This window comes from Macadamia integrifolia, unplaced genomic scaffold (assembly GCF_013358625.1).
Source record: "Macadamia integrifolia cultivar HAES 741 unplaced genomic scaffold, SCU_Mint_v3 scaffold1764, whole genome shotgun sequence".
NCBI classification, from domain to species: domain Eukaryota; kingdom Viridiplantae; phylum Streptophyta; class Magnoliopsida; order Proteales; family Proteaceae; genus Macadamia; species Macadamia integrifolia.
Genome location: NW_024868343.1, coordinates 17,208 through 38,356, shown reverse-complemented (window position 1 = coordinate 38,356; position 21,149 = coordinate 17,208). Strand labels below are relative to the sequence as shown.

Below are 21,149 nucleotides of genomic sequence, written 5' to 3'. Positions count from 1 at the left end.
CTCTTCTTTGCCTGTACCACTTCTTCAGCCATATAGAAAGGGATTCTTGACAAGTGTTGGCCAGTCAACAGGAGGATTCTTCCTTTCCAAAGGGAGTGGATTTAGATGGATATGACTTTTCAGGGAAAGTATATATGTGATGTTGTGGGAAGACTAGCCTTCTATGCTACAACAAATCAGATCTGGATGGAAAGAAATCATAGGAAATGGATCTCCATCTCTCACCCTCTTGGTAAGATTTGGGGCTCCATCTTCTTTGATGTCAAGGCTAAACTCTCTCAGGATACTTCCACTTGTAACCCCTCCCCTAGAAATTGCCATATTGTAAACTCCTGGGAGCTCCACCATTAGGAATAGTACCTCCCTCTAAGATAGTTTTGTTTCCTTCTCCCTCCCCTCTCTAGGTGTTGTATATCCTTTTTTTTTTTTCTTTTCTTTTTTTTTTCTTTTTTCTTGGTAATGAATTATTTATTCACCCAAAAAAGAGTTCTACCACAAGAGGGCTTCTTCATCATCTAGGAGGCCTGCAAAACAATTTGCAAGCTTTGAAGAACCAACAATGGTGGGTGGGATGAAGTGGAGGGGGAGACCCCCTCTCCATTGGGGATGGGGATGTTTGAATAGTGTGTGAAAGAGGATCTACAACAATAGGGGGATCAGAGGAGTTTGGAAGGGAATCATCAGGGATGGACTATCCGAAGCAATGGCGACTTCATGGAATGATGGAATCCTATCTCATGGATAAAAGATTCTTCATTTTTAGGTTTTTCGATGATGATGACGAGCATCGGGTTCTCAAAGGGGGACCCTGGCGAGTAGGCCGTAGTCCTATCTTCCTTCGTCAATGGAACAAACATTAGCAACTGCATCGCAGCGAGTTCATCTCCATCCCTCTATGGGTCTCCTTTCCAGGCATCCCTCTCCATTTCTGGTGTAAGGAAGGTCTCAATATTGTGGGATCAGTCATTGGAACCCCCCTTTTCTCAAACGCTAGAACAAAGGAGGACAGGCTTGCCTATGCCTATATCTGCATCGAGGTTACTGCAAATGAACCTATCCCCTCCACTATCATAGTGAATGATGGAGAATACTCCTTTCAGCAAGATGTCACTTTCGAGTGAGTTCTTCCTCGCTACTTAACCTGTAAAACTTTTAGGCATGATCCAAAACTTTGTGCTACCAAGTCTACCACCTTTGATCCTAGAGAAGCTCTTGAACCCCTCAACCTCCATCATGTTGGAGCCATCCCCCCTCCAGAGGAAGAACTAGACTTCGTCGCCGCTGCCGGAATAACTTCTCTTCCTCAAGGGCGCCAGACTCTCAACAGCTTCAAAATCCTGGCACCAAGCAAGGACCGTTAGTCCAAAGTGATCATTTACCCAGCAGTAGCAATCGATTTGCAACCTCGATGTCCGTTAGAAAAGATTCACCTATTGGCCTTAACGATGCAACCGTAGTTGTCAAGGCGCCAAGGTGAACCAAGGCGTTAAAGGGATTGCTAAGTGCTTAGGAGACAGACCGCCCGCTTTAAGGCAAACAAGGCAACCAGGTGCTATTTTTATTTTCCCTCTTTTTTAACATTATTTAGGATGCTACATATACCTTGTATCATAAACAATCAACATTAATGCACATCAAGTCATCAAAAACCAACATTAAGCCACATCAAATCGTAAAAAATCAACATTAAGTACTCAAAAATCAACATTTTGAGAAAAGTTCTTGTTCTCTAATAATTTGACTGGTCAAATAATTTTATTTTTACACGAGACCTTTTGAATTAGGTAGAGCACAAAACCATTCCTAAAAAGTCTTAAGATTACTTAACTCTGAGTCGTAATGACAAACTTTGTTCCAGACAAACTTATTTTAAAGTGTGCAAATGTTGTTAAAGTCGCCTAAATGAAAATGATTTTATAGACATCATAACAAAAGATTATCTTACTGGACTTCTGATTTTTAGCAATGTTTTACCATGATAAGATTTATAAATTAATTCAGAAAAATCTCAGCATTTGAAAGTTGAAAATCGCCCCTACAACCAAAAATCCATTTTCTGTTCTTGGACTGGGAGGTTGACTTTTTATCCTTTTAGAATTTGATTTTTAAACTATTTTTATTGGATTCAAATATGGGGTATTTAATTATTTAGGATAATATCTTAAGTAATTACTTAAATGATATTTGACATAAATAAGTGTTGCGCTTTGCAATAAGGCGACAGTCACCCAGATCCCACTAGGCCGCCTAGATGCCTAGTTGTCGCCTAAGCGATGCCTTGACAACTATAGATGCAACCTCTGGCTGAAAGCAACCCCTGCCAATAGAAATAGATTGTGATAGTGATGGATCCATTGTAGTGTCGCTTATGATACTAGCAAATCAATTTTTTGCTCCAAGTCCACTTCTCGATCAAGCTCCTCTCGATCTGAAACGGTGGCTGATTCATCCAGTGGATCCTCCTCCACAAGCTCAAAAGAAGATTCTGATCATGGTACGACTTTCCCTTCAGAGCCTTGTCGCTTCTTGAAAAACCCTAGCAAAAGTAGATCGCTTATGACTGAACTATCTAAGGATCTAATCGCTTTATCCCCTTCTGATCCCTCCTTTCTTGTGGGACACACCCCAACCACCGACACTCCATCACCCCACGTGCCTCCTATGGACCTCTTCATTTCTGAGAACCACTCCCATCCTCCAAAGCCGACCTCTTCTATACGCCCTACCACTACTCCCCCTCTTAGCCAACTCCTTCAAGGCCCATTATGCCTAGGCTATTGCATGTTGCTCCTGAAACCAACCGACCCTTTGGGTCTACCCACCATGGTCCTTCGGGTAAATCCAACTCCAATCGAAACATCTTTCTACTTCACCCGCCTCTGTCTAAGATCTGCTGAAGAATTCTAAGAAAACCATCGACAGCTCCTCCATCCCCCAAGCCACCCCTGCCACTCCTTCCACCTTTGTTCACCACCCAAGTTCCTCCCTCCAGGCTTCCCAAGTCTCAAGCCCAATCCTACTCTCGTTGTCAACGTGTTGATTCCAAAGGTCACCCTATTAGTTACAAATCCACCCATAAGGAGTCCTTGTTGCAACTCCCTCATGCTTCCCAATGAACCAAGGATGTTTCTGGAACTCTAGGGGCCTCAACTCCCCTTCCAAGCATACTGTTGCCTGCTCCCATCTTAAGTTGCTCCATCCCAATCACTGCTGCCTCATTGAAACTCGAGTTAAAGAACCCAATGCTGCCAGAATTGCCTCTTCCATAGCCCATGCCTGGCCCTTACTAACCAACTATAGCCACCATATTAATGGCCATATTTGGTTTCTATGGGATCCCCAAAAGTTAAAGGCTACCCTTCTTTCCTCTTCTTCCCAGACCCCTCCATCTCAGTATCTCTGATACCTTTGGAAATTCCCCCCTCCTCCTAACTGTCATCTATGCCTCAAATTTTTCTCTTGAAAGTACAAATTTGTGGGCCAAGCTTCGCCATATTTCCAAACAGATTGGGTCTCCTCCCTGGGGTCATGTTGGTGATTTTAATGTGGCCCACTTTGGTCATGAAAAGCAGGGTGGTGACCAACTTGATATTGCTTCTATTGGTGAGTTCATTGACTGCATTGAAGACATTGGTGTTAATGATTTAAGATGGTCTGGTTTTAAATTGGCACAACAAACATAGTGGTGTTTTCAGGATTTCATGCAAGCTGGACCGGTTTCTGGTAAATTAATCATGGCTCTCTACCTTCCCCTCTTCTCGAGCTTCCTTTGAGGACCCAGATATCTCTGATCGCTGCTCTTATCTCTCTCCTTATTCAACCATATGTTTCCTTTGGATGTTCAAATAATTTGATATGTGGTCCTCCCATCCCACTTTTCTTGCTACTGTTAAGGAAGCCTAGGATATACCGGTGCATGCTTTCTCTTCCCCGCTTATTGCATTTTCGAGGAAGGTTTGGAATATTAAGTGTGCTTTCAAAGCTTGGAATACTGATGTGTTTAGCAATATATCGGCTCAGGTTTTGGAGTGTGAGAACAGGTTGTCTGCCATTCATTTTAGCTCCAATCTGATTATTCTGATATCATGCTTGCAGAAGAAGAAAAAGAGGTTTCTTTGGCTCTCTCCTCTCTCCTTGCTCAAGAGGAAAGCTTCCTCAGACAGATTCTAGAATTAAATGGCTTGAACTTGGGGGTTCTAATTCGGCTTATTTCATCGCTCGATGAAGGCTAGAAGTAACTTGAACTCCATCCCTATGTTGTTATCTTTTGATGAAACTCCTATTTTGAGTGTTGATGGTATCAAAGCAGAGGCTGCCACTTATTTTAAGGATTTATTCAATTCTTCTCTCTCTTCTAGGGGGTCCTACCGGATGATTTTCTCGACAAGTTCATTTCTTATCATCACCTTAGTGCTCTTCAGGGTATCCCTACTGATGAGGAAATTATCACCATAGTGAAACTCCAAGAAATCCAATAGAGCTCCGGGTTCAGATGGGTTCAATATGGGCTTTCAAAGCTACTTGGGATATCATAAAAGAGGACCTCATCAAGGCCATCAAACGCTTCTTCTTCAATCCTAGTCAAATTAAAGGGGTTAACCAAACCTTCCTCTGCTTGATCCCAAAGAAGGCAGGGGCTGCTTCTATATCTGATCATCGACAGATCTCCCTGTAACCTGCTTTACAAATTTTTTGCAAAGATCTTGGCTTCTAAACTCAAGGCAGTGATGGACCACCTGTTAGTGCAAACCAATCGGCTTTTATGCCTGGTAGAAGTATCTCAGACAATATTCTTCTTTGTCATGAGATTATTCGTGGATTTCACAGAAATCTCACTCTCCTTTAGTCCTTATGAAGATTGATATCCACAAGGCTTTTGACTCCCTGAATTGGGATTTCATTTCTAAAGTTATGCTCAAGATGAGGTCCCCTCAGGTGTTTGTTCATTGGATCAGAAGTTACATATCTACACTCAGCTTCTCAGTCTCAGTCCATGGTAGCCCGGGTTTTTTCACTTCTTCGGTTGAAATTCAACAGGGATCTCCCTTACCCCCATATATCTTTTCCCCGGCTCTTGAAGTACTTTACCATAGAATCCAGATTAGAACAGATCAGCAAAGTATACCTCCAATTCCAACGTGCAAGGCATCAAGCTCACCCACCTTGCTTTTGTTGACGATCTTCTGATATTCTCTAAAGCTAGTATTGATTCTTTGGGGAATATTATGGCTTGTCTCCAGTTCTTTGAGAACCTTTTAGGGCTCGGTATCAAACTGCAGAAATCACGTCTTTTCCTAGCCGAAGTTTCTGATTTGGATAGGATCTCCCTTACTGAAAAAACAGGTTTTTCTATTGGTCATCTCCCTATCAAGTATTTGGGTTTCCTCCGATCCCAACTAGGCTAGCTGCCCATCACTGCACCCCTATGCAAGATCTTATAAGAAAGAAACTTCAACTATGGACAGGTAAACTTCTATCCTATGTAGGCAGGTTGGCCCTCATTAGGCATTTCCTCCAGTCTTCTTATATGTATTGGCTGGGCATCTATGGTCTTCCTCAATCTACGATCAAAGGATTGGAATCCCCCATGTCTGCTTTTCTTTGGAAAGGCTTTGATTCTACAAAATTTCTTCGTCCCATTAGTTGGGCATATATTTTCCTTCCAAAGTCTAAAGGAGGTCTAGGCTGGAGGCGTATCAAAGATGCCAACTTAGCTAGGATAATCAAGCTGATTTGGATGGTTGCCAAAAAGAAAAAAAAGTAACTGGGATGACTGGGTCTACTCGGGTTTTACTCTGATCGGACTCTATCTAGATTGCCCCTGTTATGACTGATGCTTCCTAGGTTTGGCATAAGATGCTTTCGGTTTGTTCCCTTGTTGTTGGGGCTATCTCTTCCAGCATTGGGAATGGCTCCACAACCTCCCTTTGGCTTGATCACTAGCATCCTCTTGGTATCTTACTCCATTAGAGTCCTACTAGAACTATTTATAGCTTGGGGGTCACAAAAACCTCAACGGTTTCAGATATTATCAGTGTTGGTTCTTGGACTCCCCCGAGCTCCTCTACTCCCCTGCTTGCTTGTGTTTGGAATCCATTACCTCCTATTAGTTCCAATGGTATAAGTGATACTATATTGTGCTCTCCTACTTCTTCGGGAGCCTTTAGTTCTAAGGCTGCCTGGGACCATCATACGACACGGTTCTAATGCTCCTTGGAAGAAGATCCCCTGGTTCGAGCATCATATTACTACTTGGAGGGATCTTACAAACTGCCTTCCGACTCAATCTTTCCTTATCCACCGACAGATATCTATCTCTTCTGCCTTAACTCTCTGTTGGAATGGTCTTGAGGACATTGACCACCCCTTCTTTGACTGTCCTTTCTCCTCCCCCTTTTGGAAAGGTGTTCTAGCCAAATGTTGGCCAAGGCGGTGTCATATTCTCCCCTTTTAACGGGAGTGGATTTGGGTTGATATGACCTATGGAGGTCTTACTTTTGTGATGTGGTGGGTAAGCTAGCCTTCAATGCCTCCATCAATTAAATTGGGATGGACCGAAACATTAGGAAATGGACCTCCAACTATCGGCCTCTCCAAAAAATTATGGATTCCATTTCTTTTGACATTAAAGGAAAGTTCTCTATTATCTCTTCTTCTTGTACGGACTCCCCAAGGAACATGCATATTGTTGCCCTGGGATTTCCTCTCTCTCGTCTCCAAGCTATTCCCCCTTAAGGATTGGTATTTGTGTATTTCTTTTCTCTTTTCCTTTTTCCCTTTGCCTTTGGGCTCTTGTATTTTTTCTTCTCTTTGATTACGATTATATTATTCACTCAAAAATATATATATATATATATATATATTCAATTATCTATAGCTTGTTAGAAAGCTCCTTACACTTCTATTTCAGCCAATTTCTTCAAATTTCATCTGCTTAGGCCTTCAAAAATTTGACCTAAAAATTGGTGATGGGATTAGTGACATGATTTAGCATTTATTTACCAAGTTTGATATTCCTCTAGAACTTGCATATTTGATCCTCTTCTTTTCTTCTTTCTTCAGGAAAGCGCCCTTGCCCCTGCATCACCAAGGAAGCGCGGGCTCAACTGAGAATAAAAAAGACAAGTTGCTGAACCAGTGAACCATGTTTGCTGACGCCAGCCCTCATTTCCCCTATTCCATTTTAATGTTCATTTTCTATTTTTCTTTCAGGATAATATGTTCTTCGACAGCATTGGCTGTTCTTTTTGCTTCAAAATTAAATATTCTAATACAGCAGCATCCAAGGATGTGGCTAAACCCTGTCATGTCATGTCAACATGAACATTATGGGGAAGCTGAAGTATTAACTTACCAAAGGAGGACAAAACATCCCCAAACATGCAAATGATGATAAGAACCATATAACTAAACGAACTATGGATAACAGAAATTACAGCGTCTCATAATCTAAGTGAAGCATGTGTAGATGATGACTAGATATCTAAAGGCATAAAAAAAAAAAAAAAAAAAAAAAAAAAAAAACCGAATAAAGCATCCACAAATATGCAAATAACATAATCCACCAAAGGACAGAGAAATTTCATCATACTAGTGACATCCACTTCCTTGAGTTCACGTTCGTACGCACAATTGTCGCACATCCCTGAGACAGAGGGTAGAATGATACAGACCGAGTTTGGTATCAGTGAAGTGTTTATACCACAGTTCTAATAACATTAATAGCATGACAGTCAAATGGCAATGGGGTGGGGTCAAACCAAGACTTCCTTGCCCCTCTATTGTTAAGGGTTTGGTATAAACCCATAATGGATTAGAGGCACGTGTAGTAACAAAGAAATACCAAAAAAAAACTCCATAGAACAGGCTGCAAATTGTTTCCATTATGAAGTCAATTAATGTCCTGATGAGTCCATAGGAGTGAGGCAGATATAATTTTGGGGAATCATTTGGCAGAAAGGCTTTGGAGAGGTAATGACCCACCCAAAACCTGACAACTAGCCCTGATAATTAGCCATCCATGACAATAAATACATAACAAGAAAAACAAGAAGGTACCATTGCAGTCCTGTAAAGGCTCAGCAAAATGACGAAAAAAAGAACTTCGACGGCATTCTCGTTTAGACTGCTAGGAGTGGGGTAAGTTAGTACTTGCGATGAAAACAGATTCCATGACCATATAAATAATACAACTACTTTAAATGTGAAGTATTGTACTGCATTAGCAGTTTTAAAGGATGAATAAGAAAGGCAAAGAAAGGTAGCAGCCAGTATAAATCTTCTGCCAACTCTTTCACATTAATCCAGTTATGCAATTGATAATTCAACCATAGTTGTCAAGGCGTCACCTATAGGAGTCCAGGCGGTTTGCCTAGGGGCCTAAGCGACAGTCGCCTTATTGCACTGCATGCCGCCTTGTGTTTTGGCACTTATTTATGCCAAATATCATTTAAGTAAATGTTTCATTTACTTAAGATATTATTCATAAATAAGCAAATATCCCCTATTTGAATCTAGTAAAAATAGTTTAAAAAAAAAATTCCAAAATGATAAAAAGTCAACCCCCCAGTCCAAGAAGAAAAACTGGATTTTTGTTATAGGGGCGATTTTCAACTTCTAAATGCTGGAGTTTTTCTCAATTATGAAAATTTTATAAATTCTATTATGTTAAAACATTACTAAAAACCAAAAGTCTGGTAAAATAATTTTTTGTTTTGATATCCATAAAATTATTTTCATTCAGGCGATTTTAACAGCATTCCCGCACTTAAAAATAAGTTTGACCGGAGCATAACTTTGTCATTACAACTCAGATTTAAGTAATCTTAGACTTGTTGGAAAGCTGGTTTTATATTATAACTGATACAAAAAGTCTCATGTAAAAATAATATCATTTGACCAGTCAAACTTATTATAGAACCAGCGCATTTCTCGAATTTTTGATTTTTTATAACTTAATATGACTTAATGTTAATTTTTTATGATTTAATATGGCTAAATGTTGATTTTTAATGACTTGATGTTGTTTAATCTTGATTTTTTATGATACAAGGTATATAAAGCTTACTAAATAATATTAGCAAATAGGAAAAATAAAAAATAACAATTGGTCGCCTTGTTCGCCTCAAGGCGTGCGCCTTCTCGCCTAAGCGCTTAGGCAAGCCTGCACCGCCTTGGTTCGCCTTGTCGCCGTGACAACTATGAATTCAACTAATGGAATGAAGGAACAGCTTATATGTGCCAACTGAAAATAGTAGGCCATCTTAGATAACATGATGATGAGAATCACAAATATAAGCATCTTAAGCAACTTGAAGATGAGAATCACAATGATGATGTAACACAAAGCAGCACAGAAAGGAAAAAATTCTCAATCTGATGAAGAAGACATGAGCATCGTTTATTAGAATCCAGGGAAAGAAATAAGTTCCAGAATAAAAACTGAAATACAGATCATTGCTAGCGTGGCCTACTACGTTTCCAACCAGGGCTCTCCAAATCAGCATAACAGTGTTGTTTTTGGTCCCATCAATTATCCAAGCACAAATTTCATCAGTCAAGTGAGAAGTATTACCAAACTTGAGTTCAGTCTTATGGTATGGCCACCTGCAACTTCAGATATCAACTTCTTGTTGGTACAAACCAAGTTAGTCAGTGTCATTTTCATCTGAAGTAGCTGTTAGAATCAGTTTCGAAGTATAATAGGTTAGTTTGAGAGTAGGCAGCAACTCCAGCAAAGCACGAGTTTACCCCCTTTAAGTTGCAGACTTTCATTTTTTTTATTTATTATTTAGTTATTCCAAAGTTTAAACAACATTATTTGGTCAGTTTAAGAGTAAGTTATTAGCTTCCAAATTGGTCATTGAGATTAATTTTTGATAGGAAAAATCATAATTTTTGGGTTCTATAAAAGGAACCATGGTACCCCATTCCATCACTCCAGCTCCTGCAATTGATATTTTCAGCAAAAAATCTTAGTTCAATACTCTATTTTAGAGTTTATTCTTGCTCTTTTCTAAATCCAGTTTGGAAAAACCTTTTTGTCACTTCTCCATTACCTGGATATCCCAGCATGACAGCATCCACAGTATACACATTCTGTCGGGATGGAACTGAGTCCAATGTCCCACCAAGGTGATCTCTTGGCCCGACAAGAAACCAGTCCATTTCTTTGTCCCAAGGGAAAATGTCCTTCGCGTAAAGAGCAAAAAAGATTAAAAGGTGGAGGAAAAGGTTTCATATATAAATATAATAAGGTCTTAATCAAACCAACTCCAGTATTTACTAAGATATGCTAAATTGAAACTCATAAAACAGAGAGGCAATCCTCCCACTCCTAGATACTCCCATGCACAAGAGAACAATGGTGGTCTCTGCAGACATTCCTAATCGAAATATTCCTGAAGCAGTTGGTGAAATTATTGTTCTATATTGACCAAGACCCAACAAAGAAGATATGCAAAGAACATAACTAGAGGCTCATAACATCAATGCGGTCATTCAAAACCTTGTAACTTACAGTACCTGACAATACCGCACCATGTCATATAGGTTTTGCAATCCAGATTTCTCATAGAAGACCATCGAACTCTGGTTACAGAGGTATTGCATCCAAATTCATCAGAAAACATCAACATATTCCAAATAACTGTACCTCCCAATTAGGTTAGCTATACCTGCCGAGGAACGTCACCAGGCCTAAAATAGAGTAGGCAATCAGAAGGAAGTCCATCTCGTCCAGCCCGACCACTTTCCTGCAATGGCAGAAAGTATGACAAGTAAAGAGTGCAGCAACAATAGAGTATTACTGTTTAGAAAGTAAGCCCATAATGTGGAAAGCACCAACTAAGCCCATAATGTGAAAAGCACCAACTACCTGATAGTATGCCTCCATAGATTTACTTAGGCTGTGATGGATGACAAACCTGACTAAAAACCATTAAAAAGTTTCAATTATTTATAATATAGAAAAGACATGGATGAAAATCTAGAAACAAATTACGGGACACACCAATGCAATTATGAGAAAGTCGTTTGAGGTGGCATGGCCATGTTCAACGGAGGCCTTTGGATGCTCCATTACGGAGGAGTCATTTGATTCAGACTGAAGAATCTAAAAAAGTTAGTGATGTAGATTCATCATCAAAATGGGCTTATTTTATTAGAAATAAGCTTCATGATGGGTTATATATGTTTTGACCTTTAGTTCCAAAGGTTTTCTTTGTAATGGACCACTTTAATGGGCCTTTGATACGGGTATAGTCTAGGCATACGCAAGGATTAAAGTATCGGTATCGGTCACATATCAGAGGGTATCGTATCGTATCAGAGATACGCTAAGATACGCTAAAGATACACATAAATGGAGAGGAAATATTTTTTTAAACACTTTTGCATAAAGAATTTGTTAAAAAAAAGCTATTGATAACATGTATTATGCATAAACACTAAATTGAGGGTATCACACTAAGAATTCAAGGTTTGTAGTTGTCCCATAAATGTAAAATCCTTATTCCCAACCTTGATTTCAACTTTAGTGAGAGAGAAATATAGCTGGTAGCAACTTTGGAACAAAAACCCCTCAAAAAATCGTGTTTTTCTAAAAAATTACCCATCTTGGCCATTATATGACCGTAGCGTACTATATCGGTACATACCGATACTCACCGATACGTACCGATCGATACATACCAATACTCACCGATACGTATCGATCGATACACACCAATACTCACCAATACGTATCGATACATACCGAAACGTACATTTCACCTCGATTTTATATTTTCCATAGTCGTATCGGTGCATATCATATCGTATCGATGTGTATCGGTGGTGTATTGATGCATATCGGTATGTATCGTAGGATATATATCGATATGAAAGGATATTAAAAATTCCATGTATCGTATCGGTGTGTATCGCAGCGGTCGACTAAATTTAATATACGTATCGGAGGGTATCATATCGGAATTGGAGATACTTTAAACCATGGGCGTACGTGATTAGTCAAGTTAATGCCTTTATTTCTTTATTTTAATTGCTATTTGTTGAGATGTTAAGAGGAATAATGACTTGCGTCTAATGGACACAGGCCAACTCCATTTATAATATGGAAGAGAACATTCTAGATATAAGTACAAGACTAAAATAACCCTTATAGACAATTCTACACTTGCACTCATTTACATCACTCCCCTTAAGCTGGTGCATAGACATCACATATGCCCAACTTGCTGGTAATAGGATGAAACGTCTTACTACCAAGACCCTTATTAAATACATCAGCCAATTGTTTATTGCAAGGAACAAAAGGCACAGTGATGAGACTCATATCCATTTTTTCTTTGATGAAGTGCCGATCAATCTCCACATGTTTGATTCGATCATGCTGGACTGGGTTGTAAGCAATGTTGATGGCAGATTTGCTGTCACAAAATAGCTTCATAGGAAGAGTAGCGAGGACAGCCAAGTAACAAGGTTATAACCAACAAATGTGCCATAAGGCCCATAACCAGTGGTAGACTATGGTCATCAAATGAACCTGCCCAATCAACATTCGTGAAGGCCTCGACCCGAAGGTGATCATGAGAAAAAAGGATGCCACGTCCTGAGGCAGATTTTAAGTCACGCAGAATGCGCAGCACGGCTTCCATGTCTAAGGAGTAAGGATCATGTATGTACTAGCTAACCAAGCTGACAAGTGCCCAACTAATCTCAGATATCTCCCCTTATCCACTGGATCACCTTCTTTCCTAAATAGATGACCATTAGCATCAATAGGAGTATCTTCTGGCTTGCACCCAGATATATACGTCTCAGAAAGAAGTTCAAGTACATACTTTCATTGAGACAAGTAGATTACATGAGAAGACCTGAAAACTTCAATAGCAAGGAAGTAACGAAGCTGTCCAAGATCTTTAACCTCGAATTCCACATCTAGGTATTTATTGAGACGAGAAATCTCTGTAAGGTCATCAACTGTAACAACAATATCAACTATTTAGAAAATCAAGATAGCAATATTTCTACAAAATCTCTTGATGAAGAGTGCGGTTAGCATTGAATTGAGAGTAACCTATAGCCATAGCCTTGTGAAACCGCCCAAACCAAGCAGAGGGGACTATTGTAGCCCATATAACGCATGTTTCAGCTTGCACAAATTCCTTTGGATTTTAGAGCAAGTGAACCTAGGAGGTATGTCCATATACACTTCCTCCTCAAGTTCCCTATGAAGGAATATAATGTAGAACTAGAATCACATATGATCCTAATCCCAAGCAGGATCTGAAATTATGGCTGAATAGAGAAGATGTCCTCCAAAGGCTTGGTTCTAGCTCTCAACACTCTCTCGCAACAAACAAGTAAAAGGAAAATAAGAAAAGAAAGAGAATTCGATGGAGGGTTGAGAAGGGGAAAGAAGAACTCGTGAATGGGCATCTCACCCCTCAGGTTTAGACATCTCACCTAAGGCATCTCACCCAACTGCATCCCACAGCACAGCAGCATAAGCTATCTTTTTCTTTCATTAATAAATTTGTGTTCAATGTTGTAGTCACTTACAAACTTGTATAGAAGATTCAAAACTAACCCAAACACTAAAAAGGAAAGGCCTAACCCAATCTTTAACCAATTGGGAAACCTATATTGACTAGGAAACTAAAATTACAAAGGAAATAGACTCAAAACAGGACTTTAACTAAACTAATGAATTAAATCTCATTTTTCTACTTTCTACCCATATTTTAGGCCCATTAAAGTGGCCTATCTGCCTTCCAAAGTCCAGATCGATCAGTCGGGGCTTGCTAGCGACCTCGCCCCCATTCCCAAAAATGTCCTTCCTCCCCTTTTTACCTCTTCCGGACTCGGCTCCCCTTGCTACCTTTTCTTCCTCATTGGAGAACCTTCCTAACCCTACCTCATCCCCTTATACTCTAAGAATCTGAGCCCTCAGTCTTCCTTTGAACCGGATTTCATCCCTCTCAACCAATATATTTCGGTTCACATGCTCAATCAGTTCTCCAAGTACCCATCGGACCACCCCCTCTACCCGGGTAACCTTTACAACCCGACCCACTAGCTAAACCAACCTTCCTACCCTGACCCGCGACCTAACCTGACCATCCAGCCTGACCCCAACCCACAGCCTGATCCAATAAACCGGCCTACTTATCCAAATCCACAACCCGACCCACCCATATAACTTAACCCTCTCCCCCAACCCACTTAACCTATCCTCTTCTCCCGCGATTGCTGCCTTCTAGTTTGGTTCCACCGGACCTCCACCTGCCACAGGTCCTATGCCGTTTACCGTCACCGATGACCAGGTCCCAGCAAGTTCTACTCCGATCGTCGTCACCGGTACTCAGGTCCCCGTGAATGTTGCTAAGACCTCTCCCTCTCCAACTGAAGTCGCTCCACCTCGCAAGACCTACATAGCCATGTCTGTGACTCTCCTGGCCACTTCCACTGCCAATCCGACAACCTCCTTCGATGATCACAACGATGCTTCAGCTCCTCGTCTGGCCTTGAAAGGCCCCATAACTTCCCGTCAAGCCTTGGAAGGCCATTCATCTCGTCAGACTCCCTCGGATGGTTCTCCTGCTCACATGACCCCCCGCTCGACTACAGCTCTACTCACGGAGTTGGACACTTCTTCTGGGTTGACCAACTCCCCATCGGATGACCCAAAAGTGCTCTCATCTGCCCAGAATTGCCTCCTAACTAAAGGCTCATCAACTGCGACCTCAACTCATACCAACCCCTTGAGAATCACTCCCGGCCAGATCACTCAGTGTTCTCTGTTGAACCTTGCCCTGGAGGAGCCCTCAGCCACCCACAAACCAATTCAACCTGTCACCCACAATCCTTTATCTCCCACCATCAAAACCTCCACCCCTCATCCCCGAAAGCATAAACCAAAAAGCTCACCCAATAACCTTAGATCATCTTCCACCCCTACCACCGCCCCTATCATTGGCTACCGCCACCGGGCCCCCTCTTCCACTGGTCTCCCCACCCCCATCACCCCCCGTTGCTCTTCCAAGAGTCCGATGCCCACTCCAACCAGTTCTTAATGATTCCGTGGACCATCTGGAACGTCCAAGGTCTTAATTCCTCTGCTAAAAAGGCGGAAATCAAATCTCTCATTCGCTCCTCTCAATCCAACCTCTGTTGCCTCTCGGAAACTAGGGTTCTTGAGGCCAATGTGCCCCGTATCGCTTCCACCATTGCCCCCAATTGGTCCTTTCTCTGCAATTATCATCATAGCCCAAATGGGAGAATCTGGATCCTCTGGGACGCCTCCTTTCTCACCATAACCAACATCTCCTCCTCCGCCCAAGCATCCCACATCTCTATCTCCCATCATGCTGGCCCTTTCATTTGCTTCCTCTCCCTTGTCTACGCTCACAACCAAGCTTCCCTCAGATCCTCTCTATGAGATGATCTTCTCTCCTTTGCCAGCACCACGGGCCCTCTTCCCTGGGCCATCTCTGGCAATTTCAATGTTATTCGGTTCAGTCACAAAAAGCAGGGGGAAGCCCCATTGATTCCCAGGTTGTCAACTCCTTCAATGATTGCATTGATGATCTCAATCTTACAGATCTCAGATGGTCTGGTGTCAAACTCACTTGGCAAAACAGACGATCTGGTAACCTTCGTGTTGCATGTAATCTTGATAGAGCCCTTGTTAATGAAGCCTGGCTTGACTCTTTCCCTTCTTCTCATGCCACCTTTGGTCTTCCTGGAATCTTTGACCATAGTCCCATCTCCCTCAATGTCATCCCCTTCCGCTCCTTCGGCCCTAGACCTTTCAAATTCTTTGACATGTGGACCTCTCACCTTGACTTCCATTCCCTTATCTTCACTACTTGGCACAGCCACACCTCCCATTCCCCTTTCCCTCTCCTTTCTTTTGCCTCCAAACTCAAGAGTGTGAAATTTGCTCTAAAGCTTTGGATCTCTTCCACCTTTGGGAACATCACCTCTGGTGTCACCTTTGCTCGGGAAAATCTTCACTCCATCCAATCCCGAATCTAGCAGGATTTCCCCAACCCTATCCTCATGGAGGAAGAGAAATCTGCCTCTTCTAATTTGGCCCTGCTACGGGATCAAGAAGATAGCTTCTTGCGCCAAAAAGCTCACATCAAATGCCCTGAGCTAGGTGATTCCAATTCAGCTTATTTCCACCGCTCTCTCAAAGCTAGAAATAATGCCAAATATATCCCGAAGCTTGTTTCCTCCACTGGGGTTGATCTCCTCCCCTGAGCACATCAAAGCCGAAGCCATTTCTCACTTCCAGAGGCTCTTCAGTCCCCCCCTATCACTCCAACCCTCATCCCCCAGAACCCCCTCAACAAATCAATGCCCTGCTGATTCCATTCCTTTCCTTCAATCTATCCCCAGTGAGGAGGAAATTATCTCTGCCATCCTCTCCCACAAGGCCACAAGTCCAACAAAGCCTTGGGCCCCTGTTGCCTGATGGCTTCAACATAAGTTTCTTCCCTGCCTACTGGAGTACCATCAGAAACGACCTTATCTCCGCGGTTCGAAGTTTTTTCTTCAACCCAAACCAAATTGAAGGGATTAATCACACCTTCCTCTGCCTCATCCCTAAAAAAGAAGATGTGGTCTCTATGAATGATTTCAGGCCCATTTCTCTGTGCAATCTCCTTTACAAATTTGTAGCTAAAATCCTTGCCAACAGGATTCAGAAAGTAATTGACTCCCTTGTCAGCCCTAATCAGTCGGCATTCATTGTTGGCAGGAGCATTTCTGATAACATTATGCTTTGTCATAAAATTGTTCGCGGTTTCGACCGCAAGCCCCACTCCCCTACGGCCCTCATCAAGAATGACATTCATAAAGCCTTTGAGACCATTAGCTGGGATTTCATCTCCAATGTGCTTCTTCAATTGCATTCCCTCCATCTTTTGTCCAGCGGATCCGGATTTGCATCTCCTCCCTCGCTTCTCTGTTCTGGTGAACGGGAGCCCTGCCGGTCACTTCCCCTCAGGTCGTGGCATCCGCTAAGGATGCCCCCTTTCCCCTCTACTGTTCTCTCTTTCCCTGGAAGTTCTCTCCCGTTCCATTCAATCCGCAACTGACCTCTACCTCATTTCTCACATCCCCAAATGTAAATCCCTCCTTTCTCATTTGGCATTTGCCGATGACATCACGATCTCCTCCAAACCAGATTCTCTCTCTATCTCCACCATCATGTCCACCCTTCATTCCTTTGAATCCATATCAGGGTTTAGCATAAACCTCCTGAAGCCTAACATTTTCATTTCTGGTGTCACCCTTAAGATCCGCACTTCCCTCTCCGAGCTCTTTATTTTTCCTCTTAGGTCTTTGCCTGTGAAATACTTGGGTCTTCCCCGGATATCCTCCAGGCTTTCCGCCCACCATTGTGCCTCTATGCTGGACAACCTAAGGAAAAGGCTCCAGCTCTGGGAAAGCAAGCTTCTTTCTTTTGCTAGCCACCTTACCTTGATCCAATCGGTCCTCTAGTCTATGTACCTCTACTGGGCTGGCACCTTTGTCCTTCCTGCTTCCATCATCAATTCCTATGAAGGGCTACTCTGCTCCTTCCTTTGGAAATGCTCAGATTCCTCCAAATTTCTTAGACCCCTCAATTGGGAGGTTTGTCTTCCTAAAACCGAAGGTGGTCTTTTGATTACAAGAATCAAAACCATCAACTCTGCTGCTATTCTTAAGCTCATCTGGAAGATTGTGTCAAAACACAAAAGCATTTGGGTGGACTGGATCTACTCGAGTTTGCTCAAATCTAACTCCCTCTAGTCTGCCCCTTCCATTCCTGATTCCTCCTGGATCTAGAGAAAGATCCTTGACCACAGACATGTTACCCTCTCGGCTTTCTCATTTGTCATTGGGAATAGCCATTCTATATCCCTCTGGAATGACCCCTGGCACCCTTTAGGCATCCTTTCTCACCTCATCACCCCCAGAATCAACTCTTCTGACCTCCCTCCAAATTCCTCTATCTCTTCTATCCTTTCCCCCTCCGGTTGGTCCCCCCTCCTCTCCCCTCCCCCCGGGTCATAGAGGTAGGGAAGACAAATGTATCTGCCTCCCCTCCCCCACAGGAACCTTTCCTTCTGCCTCTGCTTGGTCCTTCATGCATCCCCCTTCCTCGACGATCCCTTGGCATAAGGTTGTCTAGTTCAAAAACCACATCCCTCATCATAGCTTCACCCTATGGCGATGTCTGACCAATTGCCTCCCCACGCAATCTTTTCTCATTCATCGTCATATCCCAGTCAACCCTGCTTGCTGCCTCTGTCCTAATGGCAATGAAGATATCCCCATCTCTTCTTCTCTTGCCCTTTTTCTTCGTACATTTGGAAAACTGTCCTGCCCAAATGTTGGCGGCCCAGAAGACTCATTCTCCCTTTTGATAGGGAATGGAACTGGATTGATATGACATTTTCTGGCTCCACCATTTGCGATTCTGTTGGAAAACTTGCTTTCTGTGCCACCATCAACCACCTCTGGATGGAGCGCAACATCCGTAGATGGACCCCCAAATCCCGTTCCCCGGATAAGATTTGGAAAGCTATCTACTTTGATGTTAAGTCCAAAGCATCTTCTCTCCAGTCTCAGCCTGTAAAATTCTCCTCTAGGAACTCCCATATCATTAATGCTTGGAACCTTCAAGTGGATCTTATCCATCCCCCTTGAGATCTAGCTGGATTTGGCTCTTTCCCCCGTGGTTGTTGGCCTTTGTTAATGGTTCTTCTTTTGTTTTTGCATTACCTTTTGTTTTGCTTTTGCTTCAGCTTTAGCTTTAGCTTAGTCTTTTGCCTCGCTTTTTTGTTGGCTATAGCCTCCCCCCCCCTTTTCTCACCCCCCCTTATATAGTCCCTCTTCTTTGGCAATAAATTACTTATTCATCAAAAAAAAAAGTGGCCCATTACAAAGAAAGCCCATACGATCAAAGGCCCAACACATACATAACCCAACCTAAGGCTTATTTACAATAAAATAAGCTCATTAAGTGACTTATCTGCATCAATTCACCCTCTCTTAGAAAAAATTCGTCTTCGAATTTTGTAAAGTGTGAGGGTGATTATATAGGATGGTGCACGTCTCTCTTCAAGCCATAGAAAAATTCAGGTAGCTCTTTAATAATAAGGATGTAGTCTAGAATGTGAGAAGCTCGATCTTCAAGATACTTTAATGGGATGGCGAACTCCACATGCTCAGTTTCAACAACCTCAAATGTATCAATGGGATCATCCACATGAACGCCTTCAACCACTGTGTTCTTGACCTCCACACTTTCAATTTCAAGCTCTTTATGATCTTCCTCTTGGATGTTCACAATCATCACAGTTGTTGTAATGTCAAGTTTCTCAGTCTCAACCTCATTGCCCATTATGGCAACCTTCTTGTTTTTGAATTCTTCCTTGACAATAGAATTGCTAGAATTTCTTCTACACTAACCTTAATATTTTTACTCTGCTTCATTGGTTGGGGGTGTCATCTCTTGTTGCTCCTTTGCAATTTGTTAAAACATAATGGCCACATGGTCAAACAATTCCTTCATGCTCGTCACCAGTGGGTGGCTTTTGGGGTGTAACTGGATAGAACTCTGGTGGAGGGAAGTACATACTTCGTTCACGTTTAGATAGATACATGCCTGCCAACTCATACTCCATCACGTCCCAAGTTCTAGGCTTACGTCCTTGAGCTTGAGGTTATGGACTCTCCATTGTATACGAACACAATCACTCATTTGGAAGCAAGCATACTGAAGTCGTGCCTCTGTTAGGTTGTAACAATCAAAGTAAACATACAATTCTTTTACCCATTCAAGGTGTATGAAGAAAGTTTCTCACAAAATTCACGTGGCTTCATCCTTGGTTTGGCTAGGCTCTGATACCAAATAATGTAGAACTAGAATCACAAGTGATCTTAATCCCAGGCAAGATCTGAAAATCTGGCTGAATAGAGATGTCCTCCAAAGGCTTGGTTCTAGCTCTCAAACACTCTCTCACAGCAAACAAACAAAAGGAAAATAAGGAAAGGAAGAGAATTCGATGTTGGGATGAGAAGAAGGAAGAAGAACTAGTGAATGGGCATCTCACCCCTTAGGTTTAGGCATCTCACCTAGGGCATCTCACCCAACTACATCCCACAGCACAACAGCATAAGCCATCTTTTTTTTTTTTCATTAATAAATTCGTGTTCAATGTTGTAGCCCCTTACAAACTTATAGAGAAAACTAAAAACTAACTCAAACACGAAAAAAGAAAGGCCTAACCCAATCTTTAACCAATTGGGAAACCTAAACTGACTAGGAAACTAAAATTACAAAGGAAATAGAATCAAAACAGGACTCTAACTAAACTAATGAATTAAATCTTGTTTTCCTACTTTCTACCCATATTTTAGTCCCATTAAAGTGGCTCATTACAAAGAAAACCCATAGGATCAAAGGCCCAACACATACATAACCCCCTCCTATACCATAACTCAACCTATGCCCCCTCCCCTCCGGCGGCCTCTGCTGCCGATACATACGCCCCCCCTGAGACCTCCACCCTCGACCCTTTGCCTCTTCCTCCTCCACCACTTCAGCCGTTATTCCCACCCTGCCAACCGAACTTACGCCTCTGTTGTCAACTCTCCCACCCCCGCCGAGAACCCCTCTTCATCCTCCCATCCCTAGACTGGCCATACCTTACACTTTCACCCTCTGGTCATCCTTGAATCCACCCCTGTTGGTTTGTGTCCTGGTTTATTGGACTCTTAGATTCTCAAGTGGAAAAACTGCATCATTGGGTCTTTTCTTAGAAGCAGGCCCCCTTTCTCCTTGGTTAAAGCTTCTCTGCTAAAACAATGGCAGCCGGTGTGCTCTATATCTATTTACATGTTTGACAATGGAACTTTCGTGTTTAACTTCGACAATAAATTGGACAAAGCTCTGTTCTTAGATGGCAGACCCTGGTATATTGGGAAGAAGCCTTTATTTGTCAGACAATGGGATGCCAATTCCTCGTTCAGCAAACAGAGCCTTCCTCCATTCCCCTCTGGGTCTCTTTCCCCAACCTCCCCCTCCACTTCTGGTGTGTTAAGGGACTCAACATGGTAGGATCACTCATTAGCAAGCCTTTGTATTT

The 21,149-nt window shown here is 42.2% G+C and overlaps 1 protein-coding gene across 1 annotated transcript in view; it reads right to left on the bottom strand.

Annotated features, from left to right (window-relative positions):
• LOC122064788 (ATP-dependent DNA helicase Q-like 2) overlaps window positions 1–21,149 on the bottom strand; it is a gene marked incomplete at its 5' end in the record, with an annotated part of 99,771 nt that overhangs the window by 61,518 nt on the left and 17,104 nt on the right. Inside the window, 5 exon segments of the mRNA XM_042628538.1 lie at window positions 7,592–7,645; window positions 8,059–8,125; window positions 10,525–10,590; window positions 10,677–10,754; window positions 10,877–10,929. Of these exon segments, the coding sequence (XP_042484472.1) occupies window positions 7,592–7,645; window positions 8,059–8,125; window positions 10,525–10,590; window positions 10,677–10,754; window positions 10,877–10,929 (318 nt within the window).